At 37.1% G+C, this 18,771-nt stretch overlaps 2 protein-coding genes across 2 annotated transcripts in view; one reads left to right on the forward strand and one right to left on the reverse strand.

Moving 5' to 3' along the window:
* Nucleotides 1-7,539, forward strand: LOC127419386 (uncharacterized). The gene is made up of 6 exons (XM_051660732.1): nucleotides 1-5,226; nucleotides 5,305-5,460; nucleotides 5,500-5,733; nucleotides 5,812-6,045; nucleotides 6,241-6,363; nucleotides 7,502-7,539. The coding sequence occupies exons 1-6, from the start codon at nucleotides 5,016-5,018 to the stop codon at nucleotides 7,537-7,539; spliced, it is 996 nt and encodes a 331-aa protein (XP_051516692.1). The 5' UTR covers nucleotides 1-5,015.
* The window catches only part of LOC127418501 (kelch domain-containing protein 8B-like), a 181,438-nt gene continuing 170,169 nt past the window's right edge, over nucleotides 7,503-18,771 (reverse strand). Inside the window, exons 4-5 of the mRNA XM_051659095.1 lie at nucleotides 16,255-16,356; nucleotides 7,503-7,923 (exon numbers count right to left, since the gene is read on the reverse strand). Coding sequence (XP_051515055.1) covers nucleotides 7,727-7,923; nucleotides 16,255-16,356 — 299 coding nt within the window. The 3' untranslated portion in view covers nucleotides 7,503-7,726. The remainder of the gene's footprint in view (nucleotides 7,924-16,254; nucleotides 16,357-18,771) is intronic.

Below are 18,771 nucleotides of genomic sequence, written 5' to 3' on the forward strand. Positions count from 1 at the left end.
TTTATTACAGAAATTGTAGAGGCACTACCTCACATATATAGGCACTGAACTACTGAACTGGACTCAAATGTAAACACATTTCAACACAATTCAGACTGAAATATCCAGAGCATGTTAACCCATCTAGCCAGGTTCAAGTGAAGTTCTCTGCTAACATACAATGGGGGGTATAACAGGGGCCACAGATTTCACTTCACTGTTCTGCTATTCTGGTGCAGTTTTATGTATTGCTTTCTGTCTGTCCTTCATCTTGACGGCAACTTTAAAGGTGCTTTAAGTGATTTACTTGTAATACTGTACAACAAATAAAATGTCCCATCTACTTGACTGAAATCACAGAAATAGGCGTCCTGAGAAACCACACTTGTCTCTGTGGCAGCCGCAGGCTATGTAAACAGCAAAAATGAAAAAGGGGGCCGGCCTGCCCCTTTTTAGTTGATCATAAAACTAGCCAGTAAGGAACGCTCTCTGCCTGTCAATCATTTGGTGGGTTCTGATTTGCTCACATAGGATTTGTGGACATGTCTTTGGAGGGCGGGGTTTTAGAGAGAGCGTGTGTTTTTGAAGCTAGCAAAACGGCAGAAATCGCTTACAGCACCTTTAAGATATGTAGACAAAAGTTGCAGGCCATTTCACAAGGAAAATTGGTCTATTTTATACACAATTATTCAAATGTTATTTATTTTACACAAAGCTTCATTCAACAGCCATTAGTAACCTCGGTATGTTGCCTCATCTTACAGAGGTACATGACCACTTTGCCCATAAACCAACAAATCTATAGTCCCATAGATCTTCAAACACTCACAGAATAAAGAACATGGAGAACAATTGTACTTTCAAAGTGTTACAATAGAGGTCGATTCAGTGCATGGTCTACAATAATGCGCTAGAGGGTAAAACCACTTTCGCTGTGTGGATGGGTGCAATGTAATCTCATGGGACATTGTTAGTTCCCCTGGGCCATCTGTGTGTCTCTGCTCATCTACCTCAGTGTAAAACAATCCTCCATGCCAAAAGCGTAGCAATATTTCATAGCTGGAAAAACATAAACTAAAATTGTATTTTCCACTCAGGGCTCAAACCAAGACTTATCTGTCTTCAGATTAGAGAATATGCAATGAGATAATGTGGAGTTTGATTGATTTTTTATGGAGATTGTGAGTCAGAAACTGAAATGTGTCCAGAGTGTTGGCACTGCATGTTGAAGACTGTCAGAGGCCATCGGCTTCCACTATCACACCATTACATGACAGCACAACATCATAAAGAAACAACAGACCATCTCAACAGCTCCTCATATTACGAGTCAACATGACAACATGTCACCTTACAAATGAACAAAATCACACAGGTAAACCCACAAATCACTGGAGAAGCTGCATCGGTTCACTGACTTGAACTTGAAATTCACCACAGAATATTCAGAACATGGAAAAACGTGAAAAGTCACTGCAAAACAACTGCTACCTAGAGTTTGTTATCATTACACTGTGTTTTGTCTGAAGTGATTTACATACAGATAAGGGTCAAAGACAAATGTATTTGAATATGTTTGTGTAATAAAAAAAAGCCCGAAGATAAACGATTCTTATTATTTCCTAAAGTAATTTAAAGCACTGTGGAGAGGTCTGAACAGCATTCGCTGCACCTGTAAAATAAAAAATTTGAGTGAAACATTTTGCACTTTTAAAAACGAGAATATGTGAAGCCCCTTCAAAACCCCAAAATGAAAATTCTGTCATCATTTCCTTACATTTATTCTGTTCCAAACCCCTGAAACACAAATGATGTTAGGTAGAATGTTAGCCTCAGTCACCATTCACTCTCATTACATCTTTTGCCATACAATGAAAGTGAATGGTGACTGAGGCTGTCAGTCCCTAACATTCTACATAACAACTTTTGTGTTCCTCAGAAGAAAGTCAAATTGGTTTGGAATGACATCAAGGTGAGTAAATGACAGAATTTTAATTTTGGGTTAACCTTCCTTTTAACATCTTAAGACAGTGATTACTATTTATAATAGTAAAGATGTTTTTCAGTTCAAACAGGCAGCAAAAATGGAACTCAAGCAATAGCAAAAATACACTGCCAAGATGAGTTATGTGTCTTGTTGCAGAATTTGTAGAAATGAAAATAAATAGAGGTATATTTCTTTCAGCATTATCTCTTTCCCTCAGATCATCTATTCACACATCGCCGACTCTGCCTTGCTAGGAGTGTGTTTCAAATGTGAGCCACTGTGACATTTAACCTCACATGAAACTAAAGTGAAAATGAACTCACTCTTTGAGCTGGTCTGCCGCAGAGCATAATACAACACAAGTGACAAAATCAAATAATAATAAAAATAATTGCTCATCTCCTGGTCTTGTTACAAATCGTCCAGTCCTCTGTTGTTGTCTCTGAGAAGGCATGACTGTCATGCATGGCTCCATACAGCCAGAAATATCCATCCTTGACCTGTTAGTATTTCCACTGTGACATGTTGCACAAGACCGCCGGCAGCTAGCACAAGATCACAGTCTAATAAATAAATCTAAATAAACAAGGCTTGCTGTATGAATATATATGTATGTGTGTGTGGATTATATGCACTTGCTTCTTTGATCCTCATGTTTGTGAGCAGGCATGTGTCATTTTTAATGTTGGATGTAAACCAACCGCTTTTTTCATACACAGTCAGATCATTCAAAACTGTTTCAATCCTCACTATCCCAACCAAAGACACATACTGTATACACAAACAGCCATATACACTTGCACAAAAGTCTCAAGATTTCAGTATGATTATGTGTGAACATCTTATTACACCGTCAGGTATCACATTGCCCGATAATGACTGGTCCTCCAAACAGCTGATTGAGTGTGTGATAATAATCGTTCTATGGGTGTCACAAACCTGCTCATCGTACACATACGGTAGGGTTCAAGAGTCTACATTGAAAATCTAGGATTCAGCATCTAATTATAACCTGGAAATAGAGTTTTAGGATTCAGAAAAATTTAAAACAAAGAATTATGACAACATGGACAAGAAATATTTAAGATTCTGCACTATTTCTGGGTCACTTATCAAATAAGCAAATTTATGACATTGATATTCGAATTCATGAAAATCATGTTAACTTTTCACTCAAATTGTGATGACGATTATATAATTTGCAATAAAAATTCAATGTTGACTTTTAAACCCCACTGTATATATACAAACACACACCATAGAAATCAAATACATATTGACATCTCAATGCTGAAATGCACCTGATTCTACTGCGGCCAAACCTGTCACTGCGCAATGTGATTTCCTGACATGCACGAGTTCTGTTTTCAGCATGCTAAATGAGCTTGGTGACCCGATGCTCTTGTCAGATCATCAGTGGGGGAATACAGGAACCCCACAGGGCACCGTTGAACCAAGAATGAGGCATATGAGGTCTGTTCAAGGGTTTTATCTAATCAAAATTACAGAAAGTGAGTCCTCTGTCCTCCTCCATGTCCCCCGAGACCATTCATCGCTCCTCCTGTAAATGGGTCACTCAAAAACAGTTACCGTTTGTCTGTGAGGCTTGTATTGCAACTATAATGACTAGATTTAATTAGCTCTTTCCCTGAAGAAATAGCTTCCAATTAAATATGAAAGGCAGAAAACCATCACTTGCCAGTCCAACTACTTACTGCATCATTTGAACTAGAGCTGCAAAGGGTAGAATAAAATAACAGAGCTTTTAACGCGCTTAACGATGTTGAAAATTTGCTCAGTTGACTTATGAAGAATGTACAAATTGGTCAAATAATTTAGTGTCAAGGTGTTCCACAAACAGTGCACTTCAGAAAAGAACACACTTTGTCAGATTTTCCCCCTTTAAAACTCATTATTATTTGAGGAATACTCTGGGTTCAAGAAAGTTCTCTGACATGCTGTTGATTACCACAGAAAAAAAAAAAAAAAAAAAAAAAATCAGGCCCGAACCTAAGTTTGAAAAATGAATGGAAAACACGTTCACAGTAATGTGCTTCTAATGGAAGTCTAAGGGGCAAGGTTAATAAACATTCAAATACAGACCATTTTGAAAGTGTATCCACAAGATTGTGATAAAATCACTTACTAGCCATGTCTGTGCAAATTAATATCTAATCTTTCACCTCCTATCATGACGATGCAGAACCAGTTAACCTGGCATGATATGCACAAGGATACCAGAAAGGGACTGTTTACCTAGAGAAAAATCTACTCACATTATGTAGGTAACACACAAACAGAAGCTCATCCATCTAGAATAGTAGTCTCACTACTAAAAAGATGCTTTAGACAATTTTATGGCTCAAATAACATATTTTTGTACAGAAAAATTGATATTAGAACTGTAACAAAAAATATGAAACTGCACAGTTCGGCTCCCCCATGCCCCCATAGACTTCTATTGTCAATGTATATAGATTTTTTTCTTCAGTTTTTATAAACTGAGAAATCAAAATTATTGTCTGTGGTAATAAACAGCATCTGTGGCTAATTTTGTTAGAGTTTAGCTTGTTCTGAACCCATAACATTCCTTTGACTGGCAAGATAATCCACATACTTTTTCATTTCTACCATCTCATGCTACAGTGTAAGTAGTAGGCATTAGTGGGATAAGACAACACAGTCTCATGACAACTCGTAATAATTTAGGCTAGATGGCGAAATCATGTGATATGGTACGACGAAAAGGCATGACTTCTATTCCCATAGAGACAAAACAATCAATTTCAAATCAGTACAATACAGGCATCAAATTTTAGCTAGCCTTCTATCAAACACTTTATTTTAAGAAAGGAAACATCAGTGAACAAATCTAGTTACTCATTCCATATTTATTTATGCAATACAAAAGACTGATGACAACAACCTGTAATACGTCTCCCTTGTCTCATTCCAAACCTCGATGTTTTATTATTTCCGTGGTACACTAAAATTATTTTTCTATTAAAATCATGGTTAGGGTTAGGGTCTGGGTAAGGGATTAGACTATATGGTTATCGGTTTAGGTTTGTGTAAGGGATTAGACTATATGTTTATCGGTTTAGGTTTGTGTAAGGGATTAGACTATATGTTTATCGGTTTAGGTTTGTGTAAGGGATTAGACTATATGTTTATCGGTTTAGGTTTGTGTAAGGGATTAGACTATATGTTTATCGGTTTAGGTTTGTGTAAGGGTTTAGACTATATGGTTATCAATTTAGGTTTGTGTAAGGGATTAGACTATATGGTTATCGGTTTAGGTTTGTGTAAGTGATTAGACTATATGGTTATCGGTTTAGGTTTGTGTAAGGGATTAGACTATATGTTTATCGGTTTAGGTTTGTGTAAGGGGTTAGACTATATGGTTATCAATTTAGGTTTGTGTAAGGGATTAGACTATATGGTTATCGGTTTAGGTTTGTGTAAGGGGTTAGACTATATGTTTATCGGTTTAGGTTTGTGTAAGGGATTAGACTATATGGTTCTCGGTTTAGGTTTGTGTAAGGGATTAGACTATATGTTTATCGGTTTAGGTTTGTGTAAGGGATTAGACTATATGTTTATCGGTTTAGGTTTGTGTAAGGGATTAGACTATATGTTTATCGGTTTAGGTTTGTGTAAGGGATTAGACTATATGTTTATCGGTTTAGGTTTGTGTAAGGGATTAGACTATATGTTTATCGGTTTAGGTTTGTGTAAGGGTTTAGACTATATGGTTATCAATTTAGGTTTGTGTAAGGGATTAGACTATATGGTTATCGGTTTAGGTTTGTGTAAGTGATTAGACTATATGGTTATCGGTTTAGGTTTGTGTAAGGGATTAGACTATATGTTTATCGGTTTAGGTTTGTGTAAGGGGTTAGACTATATGGTTATCAATTTAGGTTTGTGTAAGGGATTAGACTATATGGTTATCGGTTTAGGTTTGTGTAAGGGGTTAGACTATATGTTTATCGGTTTAGGTTTGTGTAAGGGATTAGACTATATGGTTCTCGGTTTAGGTTTGTGTAAGGGATTAGACTATATGTTTATCGGTTTAGGTTTGTGTAAGGGGTTAGACTATATGTTTATCGGTTTAGGTTTGTGTAAGGGATTAGACTATATGGTTCTCGGTTTAGGTTTGTGTAAGGGATTAGACTATATGTTTATCGGTTTAGGCTTGTGTAAGGGATTAGACTATATGTTTATCGGTTTAGGCTTGTCTAAGAGATTAGACTATATGTTTATCGGTTTAGGTTTGTGTAAGGGATTAGACTATATGTTTATCGGTTTAGGTTTTTGTAAGGGGTTAGACTATATGGTTATTGGTTTAGGTTTGTGTAAGCGGTTGGAATATATGGTTATCGGTTTAGGTTTGGGTAAGGGGTTAGTCTATATAGTTATCGGTTTAGGTTTGGGTAAGGGGTTAGTCTATATGGTTATCGGTTTAGGTTTGGGTAATGGATTAGATTATATGGTTATCGGTTTAGGTTTGTGTAAGTGATTAGACTATATGGTTATCGGTTTAGGTTTGTGTAAGGGGTTAGAATATATGTTTATCGGTTTAGGTTTGTGTAAGTGATTAGACTATATGGTTATCGGTTTAGGTTTGTGTAAGGGGTTAGACTATATGGTTATCGGTTTAGGTTTGTGTAAGGGGTTATGCTTAGGAAAGATCATCAGAAACATGTTTGTTGGTTCGTTAATTTTTCTCTAGGAGTAAAAGTCGGATGTTTCTGTATGAGCCAACTCGTATACGATTTCGCCATCTCATACTATTATTACAACATGTCATAAGATAAGTTGGATAAGAGTGCTCTACTCACTCATATCAACTCTAAATTTCACATGTGCATGGCTGTGAAGTTGTACACACACACACACACACACACGCACGCACGCACGCACACACGCACGCACGCACGCACACACACATGCACCCGCCTCCCATTTCTGAATTCTCTCACAGCACATCCTCTGTTTGTTTATAATACAAAAAGTGCTAAACATGCTACCTCTGACAGGTGCTGTGGCAGCTTGGTGGATATGGCCCTAAGTTCCTCTTTAGTTTGCCAGAAAATTACCCTGCTTAGATACTGAAAAATATTGAACAGTTCAAAGGCGTCTGGAGTGTTGTGTGTTTGCCTGTCTGTGAAGGTTATTTATCTATTTACAATGGCCCCAAAAAGTATTACAAAACAAATGAACAAATACTTTTCAAGCAAAACCTTCAAAAAATATGTTTGTTAGGTTTCAAATGACAAGGTAATAGATACAATGTTCAAAATAAAGACAAAAGTATTTGGACACTTTCTGGTTGTCAATCTTTGTGGAACACGTCCATAGTTTCTGTGCTAATAACCTCTAAAATAGCCTGCATTTCGGGGCCACTGTATATAGTTTATTTTATTTTTTTAGTGTATATATTAATACATATATTTATTAATATATTTTTATAATAAATATATTTATTAATATAGTCAATTTATTTTAAATGTATTTTTTTGCTTGTCTTAGATCTCCAGCCCAAGAGTCTTATATCCAAGCTCCAGTAGATTGTCTCCATTATTCAAAGTATAAAGCTGATGCATCCTCTGTAGGAAAAGTCTGTGAATATGTCCAAGAGACATACAGGTCAGCTTGGCTTGTTTGTTTGTGTGTGTGTTTGCAGAGCTTGTGCTCTTTGTATAGTACAGCATGTGAGGATGATGTGATGTATTTGTTCATTGAAGTGTGTATGCGTCAGACAGTTTCTTTGAGACACAGGGCTTCTACAGAATTGCTGGGACCTTGGGAGACCCCTCCAATGAGGAACAGCATGTTCTGGGTCTGAATGGAGGCACAGGAGCAGCGAGGGGTGGGTAAGGGGGCCACGGCCTCCCATCTCCTCTTCAGCTGGTTATAACTCTCCACTGAAGCCAACGGTGACGGTTGGTTACCTGACAACAAGCAAACCAACACAGAACAAATCATAAGGATTTCTACAAGCAGATGTACTAAAGTGTGATACAGATGAGTTCTAATTTCTCAAAACATATTGATGTTTACACAGTTTCTGAGTTAAAGGTGCTCTCAGTAAAATGTATGTAGATGCAGCATCACACACACACAAGTTCTGTTACTGATGTCATTGTAAAAATGCACTATTCGGAGTCAGTCATGATTAATTTATTCTGGGAGAGAAAGCATGCAATTACAGGTGATTATTGAGATAAAGCGAATGATATTTGGCTGGTCATATGATGTGCCCAGCACCTACGTATAATAAAACAGCTATTTCTCTAAGACGGATATGACTAAAATCTTCATCTCTTGTGAGTGTTCATCATTTTACATATTGTTAAAAAATACTATTCTACTATTAATATTTGTTTCTGTTTAAATGTTTAGCAATTAGCAAAGAATTGCCTTTAGGCATATGGAAGACCATTTTACCTTACATTTGGTACAATCAAAAAGCAAATACTCCTGTAATATTTAGAAAATATATATTAATGGAACAGTTCATCCAAAAATGAAAATTCTCTCATCATTTACTCACTCTCATTTCATCCCAGATGTGTATGACTTTCTTCTGCAATTTCTCAGCTCTGTTGGTCCATACAATGTAAGTGAATGGTGACCAAAATTTTGAAGCTCCAAAAAGCTCATAAATGCAGCATAAAACTAATCCATAAGAAACCAGTGGTTTAATCCATATCTTCTAAAGCGATCCAATCCGTTTTGGTTGTGAACATACCAAAATATAACTCCTTTTTCACTATTAATCTTGACATCAGCAGTCTCCTTGGTGAACATGATCAAGCTCTATTTCACTTCCTAGCACCATCTAGCCACTTTGTGCATCCGTCAAGCACATATGAAGTGTAATCGAGACTGAAATCATAATCGTGCAAGAGACTGCATTGGCAAGATGTACAGTGAAAAAGGAGTTATATTCTGGTCTGTTCTCACCCAAAACTGATTGGATTACTTCAGAAGACATGGATTAAACCACTGGAGTCGTATGGATTACTTTTATGCTACATTTATATGCTTTTTAGAGCTTTAAAGTTCTGGTCACCATTCACTTGCATTGTATGGACCTACTGAGCTGAAATATTCTTCTAAAAAATCTTCATTTGCGTTCTGCAGAAGAAAGTCATACACATCTGGGATGGCATGAGGGAGAGTAAATGAAAGAATTTTCATTTTTGGGTGAACTTACCCTTTATCATTCTATTTATGCATGCCAAGTCACATCAAAGTATCATGTTTATACATTTGTACAACAATAATATATAGCTGTGTAAAGGGAAAATACAGTAACTACACATTTGATCAATATTGTGTTATGACCAAAATCTTAGACTATGAACTGTCCTGTGACAGATGGGGATGAATCAACTATGCTCAGACTGAGACTATTTTAAACCAACATTTGGCTGGAAAATCATAAAGTCATTTGATTTGGGAGAGTGATTCTTAAAAAAAAAAGTGAGCTTTGGCTTTACACACAATTTGATCTCATATTTTGTACTATTTGTTTTGTTTTATGTCTGTACTGTCAATTATTTCCTCCCGTCTCCTCAGAAAAAATGCCTCCGCAATGAATGTATGACAATTGCACGAATATTTTACAATGGCTTATCTTGATTTAAACCAGGAAATAATTTTTTTTCTTTTCATATTTCATTGAAATATTTAAATATCTTTATCTTAATAAAGACAGAATTTGTCATTTCAGTTAATTACTCCTCAAACAAACCAAAAAGATGTTAATCTCCAAGTCGACACATTCAAAGTGAAGATAAAATATTTCCAGCCACACATGAAGGATTTAATATTTCAGACGAGTTTCACAGTGCGAATATATGAGCCGGATTCACTGGCAAGTGTACAGAGAGCATAATCGTATGATTAGACAGCCTCTCCAGCCATTCAATCAACATGACATGCTCTTCACATTAACACACAGCTTCCATAGCACTCTCAACACACACACATTGCGGCTGTTTCTTGCAGATGTACCACCTGGTGGGTTTTGGGACTAAAGCAGGTTTGAACAGGTGGCGACATGCAGATTTCTTCAAATTATGTAACTCACACAGATTCTGTGGCTAATGCCTCAACAGAAACTTTTCCTCTGATGTTGCAAAAATAAATAAATAAATAAATAAATAAAAGCAGGGTTTCCTTGGTAAGTTATAAAACAGTCTGGGCTTTAAAGGGTAGTTCACCCGAACACAAAAATTCTGTCTTTATTTACTTACCTTCATGTTGTTCCAAACCTGTATTACTTTCTTTTGTTCCATGAAACACAAAAGGCAGAATGTAAGGTAGTGACTGCCTCAGTCTAACATCTCATTTTGTGTTTTATGTGAGAAAGTAAGTCATATGGGTTAGGAACAACATGAGGGTGAGTAAATGATGACAGAATTTATATTTTTGGGTGAACAATGCCTTTAAGCGCTACAGTTGCAGTCAGGGGAGATTCTCTCATATTCCCCGGGGTCAGTTAGAATGAGCAGTGTGCTCTCTCGCTTGCCTTTGGTGGAGTGGAGAGACCTAAATCATTGAATCAAGTTTCCGTAGTTTCTCAAATTGAAGTGCAGATGATATGGACAGGCTGATGCGGTGACTATTGTTACCATAATTTCCAGGTAGAACGAACACTTGGACGAATCCACTTGAAGTAATCAAAAGAGTCATGTCTTGATTGCATGGAGATTTCCTGCGTGTTGCTACGCATCGTCAGGCACTCGAATGTCTGGGTGAACTATCCCTTCATATTACAATTTTAAATCTTAATCTTAAATTACATGCACTGTGTTGGCTTTCTCTTTACTCCCTATGGTTACTCAGTCGGTAAAACCTTAACATAACTTTTAAGAAGAAAAAATTAAGCATAATATATAGTTGGCAAAACAGTCATATGGAATCAGTCGATTATGACAAATGAACCAGTTGTAATAGAACCCTAATTACACCCTAATACATTTCCCCCTGGGAAAATTTTTTATTCAATACTCTCTTGACACTGAATCTGCAGTAATACCGGAACCAATGATTATATATGAGCATAATTGAGCACTGGAAGATTTGAATGAAACCATAAATGATTCAGGGACAAATCATGGGGAGAGCAATTTCCTGAACATCATCTCCAATATGGACCTAATAGCAGCCATTAATCATGGATAGACATGAGGAGCCAGAGGGAATGAAGTACCTCCTCCTGTTATGTTATTGTTGTGAGGGTCCAACATGCCAGTTTAAAAGAAAACCAAAGGACAATAGAGAGGAGAAGTGTGAAACCACAATTAAAGAGACCCAGCTCTTTTTCAAAACCTAGTGAGCTTTCTGCCTTCAAGGCACCATTCTAACCATAATTGAGTGATTTGGAAGTAACTGAGTGACTGATTTAGAATGCACTACATAGACAGCAAATCTGTGTTTAGACTTAAAAAAACATCCGGCTGGGATTTCAAAATTTGCTAAATATTGCTGGGTTTTGGCTTTGTCTTCATATTGATGTGCTCTTTACAGATAGGACTATCATACATTCTGTATTTAAAACTGCACATCGGTTTTCACATTTACGTGTCCTTATGTGATTATTCTGGCTGAGAGCGGCAGAGTGCGCACTCTTTCAAAATACTTTTTTTACCTACTCTCTATCGCTTGCTTGTTCGACCACTCCTCTCTGCATGCATGCTGTATGTGTGTGTGCATGAAAAAGATCGCTAGAGGTGGTCTGCCGCTCTCAACCAGAAATGTAAATATTGTAAGTACACTAGTACATCCGCAACTCTTTCCACACATCGTCATTTTTAGCTGAAAAATGGTGACTATATCGAGACAACATCAAATATACTCCATATCAGGGAAATGTAAACAAATATGACTGATAAAAATAGACCATGATTTTACAACAACCGTCAAATATTTGTACTTTCTAATTTACAATTTGGAACGGACATTTCAAAGTAGAATATACTGGCTGTAGCATTGTTTTCGGAGAAGCCAGTATTTCAACTTAGCATGTTTCCTAAATCTCTGATAACATATGATAATTTTATGCTTTAGTACAGTAAATATATTACATATTGCACCTTTAAATTATAAACTTGATATATTAACCTTCTAAAACTGTAAAAATCTGCTTTTCACTTTTTAATGTATTGTTAATCACCGTTGTGATTACAGAAGGGCATCTGATGACATGAAGTTCATCAATAGATGCCCTTTATGGAGCAATGACCAATAAACCTGTAGAGACAGTGCTCAGTGTCACTCACACAAACACTAAACACCGTCAGGGTAACACATGTGAAATTAAATTAATGTAATAAACATTAACTAAACTACATCAAATAAAACACAGAACACCCCAATGTATATAACTGATATTACAAATAAGAAGAAACATAACTTTTCCCAGAAAATATAATAAAATATAATGGGTCACGCAGGGAATTCTGGGAACATCTGATTATTAGTTTTTACCATAATTTTAACAATAATTTACCATAGAAAGTACATGTACTCACTTGTTAAACATAATATACATTTTTTACCGTTAATTATATGGGAAAATCATACTTTTACGTCAAATGTTTTTAATTTTTACAACATTTTACCATAAAACTACATGTCTTATTAAATATATGTAAAATTTTTACCGTATATTTTAAGGTAAACTACCCGTTAACCAATTAACAGTTTTTTCACTATAGCATTTTTACAGTCTTTTACCGTTAAAATTACAGACATTTTTACAGTGTATACAAATATATATAAATTTATATATTTACACACCATTAGCACTCGGACGCTTTGCTGTTGTATCACTCTGCTTGTGTTTGTGGCATTCTAAACTAAAGTGTAAGAGCAGTGCAGATGTGTAAAAGAGCTATGTGTGTCTTTTCATTTTTCCCTGTGACATTAAAGATATTAGCCAGCTGGTAATAAAGATCATTTTTATGAGGCAGTTCAGTTGATGTGCATTGAGTCAGCACATGTCAATCAGCGAGAGTTTTTTTTTTTAAAGTCATCGCCATTGTCTCTCACTCCATGATCGATCGGACTACTACTACACTACTACAGATGGGAAATACAGTTAAACTAACAGCTTCAGCATTAAGACTTATCACAACTGAGAGACACAACAGATGGAATAGTCAAAAATATACGGGACATTTCCACGTTGGAAGGAGGTATAAATACTGAACATGGTGCAGGAGAGAACGGTTTCTATAGTGAATTACTCGTGCGCACCGGCTCCAGCAAAATACTCGGGGGCACCCCTGCTCGGATGGCTATTTTTACACAGAGAACACCAAACTTCTATCATATTCAGCAAGCTGACTAACACTACACTACTGCTTGGGAATCGTGAAATACCTAGGCACAGCAGGAGAAATGAAAAGTGTGAAGTGAGGTATAAAAAGTTATTAATGGCATCTGATCTGTTTTTTATTTAATGGCCATTATTAAATGTACTGATGTTACAATTCAGTAAATGTATGAAATACTGCCTGCTCTGAGCCTGCTAAAATTCTTTTGTAAAGACACAAAAGCCATACTAAATTTAGCCCGCCCTGACCCACCTCGGCCCCTAGTATCAAATACATTTCTGATGCTGCTTTGGTTCTGTGTATATGAAATGCAGCGTCAGAGCAGCCTTAAACTTTAGTGTTGTCATGTTATATATTGCATAATTTAGTTTCATATTTAAGAATAACTTCATTTTTTCATTCATTTCATATTTCTATTTTTATATTTTACATATATATTTCATAACATAATTTATGCATTTGTAATTGTTTTGAAAAGTGTTTATGATTACTCTGAGTAGCATTAAACAGTCTGTGTAAATACAACTAAATGTAATTTCAGATGCTGCCTCTGTGCCACCTTAGCAGTATAAAGATGGCTTAGGTTTTGTAGCAGAGCAATAAATGGCAGCTCTGCACCAGATAAAAAGATGCAGGAAACAGCAACAGCAGCAGCAACACCAAAAAGGAAGGACAAAAAAGGAAGGAAAAAGGACTTGAATGAGCAAATAAGACAAGAGGGGGAGACAGGGTAAAAAGAGGTAACAACAACTAAAAAGGATAGAGAGAGCAGGTGGAGGAAGTTCTGCTGTGCTTAAATGTGACACACTTAGAGCAACCTGCCCTCAGTTCTCACACTCTGTGAATAATGAAGAGATGCTCAGCCCAAGAACAAACACACCACAATCCTCCAATGGCTCTTGTGTTGCTTGAAATGCTTTCTATTTCTAGACGTGTGAAAAGATGAAATAAAAATGTGCCATGTTTAATCTGCAATGCTGTGCCCTAAATATCATTTTTTTGGGAAGACGAAGAAATTTCTTGCCCACTCTTTGAGCTGACATTTATTGAAGAAATCTCTCCCTCTCCCTCTAGTAATGTAGCCGCAGACAAACAGACTGGAAAGAAAAAAGCCGGTGTTTGTGCCAGATATTCAGAGCCTTTACCAATAGTGTCTTCACTGGAGTGTAAAGACCCAAATGAACAAATCATGTAAGTCACATTGTATGCCTGTCTGGGGAACATTGGGTAATACCACACATAGTTTCACAATGAAGTTGAAAGGATAGTTCACTTAATAATGAAAATTCTAAATTCTAAACCAATATGACTTTCTTCTGTGGAAGACAAAAAGAGACATTCTGAAGAATGCTCTGGTTGCTCTTTTCCATATATTTACAGTAAATGGCAACTGAAGCTTTCACGCTTCAAAAAGGATGCAAAAGTATTAGAAAAGTGGTCCATGTAACAATATATTTAAAGTCTTCTGAAACCATATGATAGCTTTGGGAGATAAACAGACCCCAATTTATAATTCAACCTAAAATAAAAATTCTGTCATCATTTATTTATGTTATTCCAAACCTGTATGACTTTATTTCTTTTGTGGAACATGAAAGGAGTTGTTAATAAGAATGTTAGTCTCAGGGGCCATTTACACGACAACGTTTTCAACTAAAAACGGAAAACTTTTTAGGCGTTTTGGCTGTTCGTTTACACGACAATGGCGTTTTGGGGCCTGAAAACGCAAACATTTGAAAACTGGTTACAAAAATGCGAATTTGTGAAAACGATGACGTCATGCGCACGCGTATTACATGTTCAGTCTATAGGCATGCACGCGAGTACTTCAAAACAACACTCGAGACATTCAAAACTACAATGGCGGACTACAGGACTGTGTTTGTGCTGCTCAAGATTTTGAGTTTATTGACGCTTCTCCAGCAAAGTGTAGATTTACTGCATCACTACTACGACCAGCGATCGCCATCTTCATTGTTTGTATTCACCGCTCTGTGGAAAAATGCTTAGGCGTGTAGTGTTTTTTTACAAAGTGACATTGCCAACTACTGGCCTGGCATGCATAATACAGCGTTTTTAGTCGTTTTCGTGGATCTGTGTGAACGGGAATTGTTTTGACAACGTTGTCATCTGTACGCGAAACTTTTCAAAAACGCAAAGTAAAAACTTTTCCGTTTTTAGTACATCGTTTAGTACATAGTAAACGTACCCTCAGTCACCATTTACTTTTATATAATGGAAGCAAATGCAAGCGAAAAGTGACTGAGGCTAACATTCTGCCTAACATTTCCTTTTGTGTTCCATGTAAGAAAGAAAGATATAGGGGGTTGGAACAGCATGAGGGTGAGTAAATTATGACTTTGAATTTTCTTTTTTGGGTGAACTATCCCTTTAAGTCTTTCTTACAGTAACTGAAAATCTTGACATCTGCCGTTGCTTTCTTCAGTGTAATTCACAGAACGACATGAGAGTAAGTAAATGATGACAGAATTTTCATTTTTGGGTGAAAAATGCTTTAACTGTGATTCAATGGTTTTCCTATTAATTTTTAATTCTGCTTAGGAATAAAACAAATGCATAAGAGCTATGTTTAGGATATGCTCTTGTACTGTATCTACTCTGCAATGTAGCTGAAAAAAATCAATACCAATTAACCCTACTGCTTCCTAAAGAATAGTCACAGAGTTCACAAAGTTGTTCAGAAGTGGCTTGTAGTTATTGTGTCCAGTGAGGAAGATTCTTGTTGCCAGTGACATTTACGCACAGCACTTACTCATGGCTGCACTGACATAATGAATCCATTTGCTTGATAAAGTTCTTACCACAGGCTATTCTGAAAAATGACAATCCTTGCACCTGCTTTTCTAAGCTCAGTTGCACCTAGAATATTTCCATAGTCTATTCAACATTGCCTTGTCTGTAGTTACTTACCAAGTCCCCCCGCAGCGATGACCCGTCCGCCAAGACAGCCGGCTACAAAATCTGCTCGCTTTTCTTGCATGCGACAGCTCCGTGTGGCCTTCAGCCATACACCTATATACAGGTGACAAACACACAAGAGGCCAAAGATCAGAGAGAAGATCAAGATCATATGATCAGCAATAAGGCATAGGCATAAGGGAGAACAGAAAAACCTGCTACTGTTTTCTTAAATCTGTATAATCCACCTGCATGTATGTCTCTGATTCAATCTAGTTTTGCCAAATGGGGCGTGTTGCTCACAGTCATTTGTCTGTGTTTTGGCAGCATGTGGGGACTGGCTAAAACTGACATGGAAACCATAATGTACCATAATGGCTGCAATAAAACAAAACAAGCCGCCACTGAATGGAGTCAGAGAGAGTTCAGTCTCACTCACACACAGCTGATCTGCTTTGAGCAATACAGATGGCCTGATAAACGATTTTAGAGATGAACAAACAGCCGAGAAAGGCTGCATGAGTGCTCTTTTAGGGTTAGGATTAGGGTAGGTAAGCTTTACCAGTCTCTGAAACCTGACTGATAACATGCAGTCTAAACTAGGGATGTGCATAAACACCTATTTTTAAAATCGACTTGTTGATGCCTAATCCCCACCCTGTTCCACGAGGCACACCAACACTACACGTTTTTTCATGTCTCCTTAATCTAACACACCGGATTTAACACATCAGGTCATTAGTAGAGAACTTAAAGACCTGAAATAGTGAAGAACATAATTTTTGGCATATTAAAATAATTTAATATTATTCAATTATGAAGGGATAATATGCAGACAAAGCTGTAAGTAAGCCATTCGTAGGCTTATTTTCCAGAAATGTGTAAACACTTTGGCTCTGTGGCACTATCACAACATTACTCTGTTTGTTTGAGAATCAATTTGCCCAGCACAGCCACATTGACCCAACCAATGGCATGAGTTTGGGGTGGAACTGTCTGTTTGTCTGACCAATGGCTTATGGGGGGAGTGTTCGGGGAAACCTGTTAGAAAACATTCATTATTTTTGCAATTCTATTTAGTGAGGCAAGTGTTGCAGAAATTACATGCTTCACCTGTTTCGGACCCCAATATGATGCATTTCTTAAGGGCGTGTTCTCGTTAGACATGCTCTTGCATTAAAAAACAGCAACAGAATGCAAAGGTCTTGAGATGCATTTTTAAAACATGTACTTTTTTAACATGACACAGCGTCTTAAACACAACGCTCATAGCAGGGTGCTCAAAAACCAGTGCGAGACGCGTCGCAATGGCCAAAGACATATGTCTAAATGTGTATGGCTGTAGCGATGGTGCTTCAAGAGGAATGAATTTAAAGATAACTTTTCCAAGAGGGTTCTTTTTCAATCTAAATCTAAAGCCAATATGATCACACATCAATCAATATGTTGCTTCCAAAAGTTAATGTACCCAGAAATTAACCCATTCAGTTGAAATTACTGACAAGCACGACACCACATCAGACATGTTTGCATCAATTCAAGAGTGAACATGTTTCCCTCTAGCTCTACTGATATCATGTTGCACAGGGAACAACAAGAACACAGGTTCTGTTCCTGTGGGAACTAGGAAGTAATTGTGTACACATAAACAATGGTGAATGTGATTTGGAGGACATTTTTACTCTCCTGATGGTTAGGTTTAGGGATGGGGTTAGGGCATATGGTTATGGTTAATGAAATATGCACTACTGACAGTATTACATCATACACAACTAAAAATACAACTCGCTTTTGGCACCACTTTGTGGACATTTCACAGGGAAACTGGAGCTCACACATGCCCATACATTCAACAACACTTCCAGCTTTGGCCACTGGTAGGTAGTGATTTGCATTTCGGTAAGCACAGAACAATTTCAGCAGAAAAACTTTCGACCTACTGTTTCTGAATACAGTGTGATCAGACTGTTTAATGCACAGTATGCTGTCACTTCGCTACTTAAATTGCCGGCACAAAAAACCTCCACATAAACGAACAGACCTCAGTTGTTGAACAACTAGCCAATCATCATTGCCCATTGTTAGTCTAAACATCATCTCTTTCTATTTTTTTTTAGCTGGCCTAACATGCCATGACCACTCAGCAAAGCTGTCTCTGCTCATGACACCATCTGCCTGTGAGCAAATTTACGTCTTCAGTTTTCTCAGACGTTCCAATAAATGTCTTCTTCACTCACTCTCTCTGTCTCCTTCCCTGATGTTTAGATTTTTCGTGCACTTCAAAACCATTCACTCAATTTCCTTTCTTCCTGGTAACCTTCAAGCCACCTGCCATCTCTTTCAGCTATTATGTTCTTTAAGCTCTTCACCATATTTCATTTCATCCATTCTTTTCTCAATTCTGGTGACCTCACATAAAAGAGAGCTAGCTTCTCTGTTGAAAAAAACTCTATTGGCCACTGTGTCCTCACCCGCTCTTACTTGTCCTTCCTCTGAGCTAATATCATTGTTCTCAAGGTGATTTGCACA

The sequence above is a fragment of the Myxocyprinus asiaticus genome, chromosome 28, assembly GCF_019703515.2.
Source record: "Myxocyprinus asiaticus isolate MX2 ecotype Aquarium Trade chromosome 28, UBuf_Myxa_2, whole genome shotgun sequence".
In the NCBI taxonomy this organism is placed as follows: Eukaryota; Metazoa; Chordata; class Actinopteri; order Cypriniformes; family Catostomidae; genus Myxocyprinus; species Myxocyprinus asiaticus.

Coding starts and splice junctions, on each gene's coding strand:
- LOC127419386 (XM_051660732.1), top strand. CDS start 5,016: ATGGTTATCGGTTTAGGTTTGTGTAAGGGATTAGACTATATGTTTATC. Junction 5,461..5,499: donor CTATATGTTTATCGGTTTAG/GTTTGTGTAAGG, acceptor TTCTCGGTTTAG/GTTTGTGTAAGGGATTAGAC. Junction 6,364..7,501: donor GGTTATCGGTTTAGGTTTGG/GTAAGGGGTTAG, acceptor TGCTTGTCTTAG/ATCTCCAGCCCAAGAGTCTT.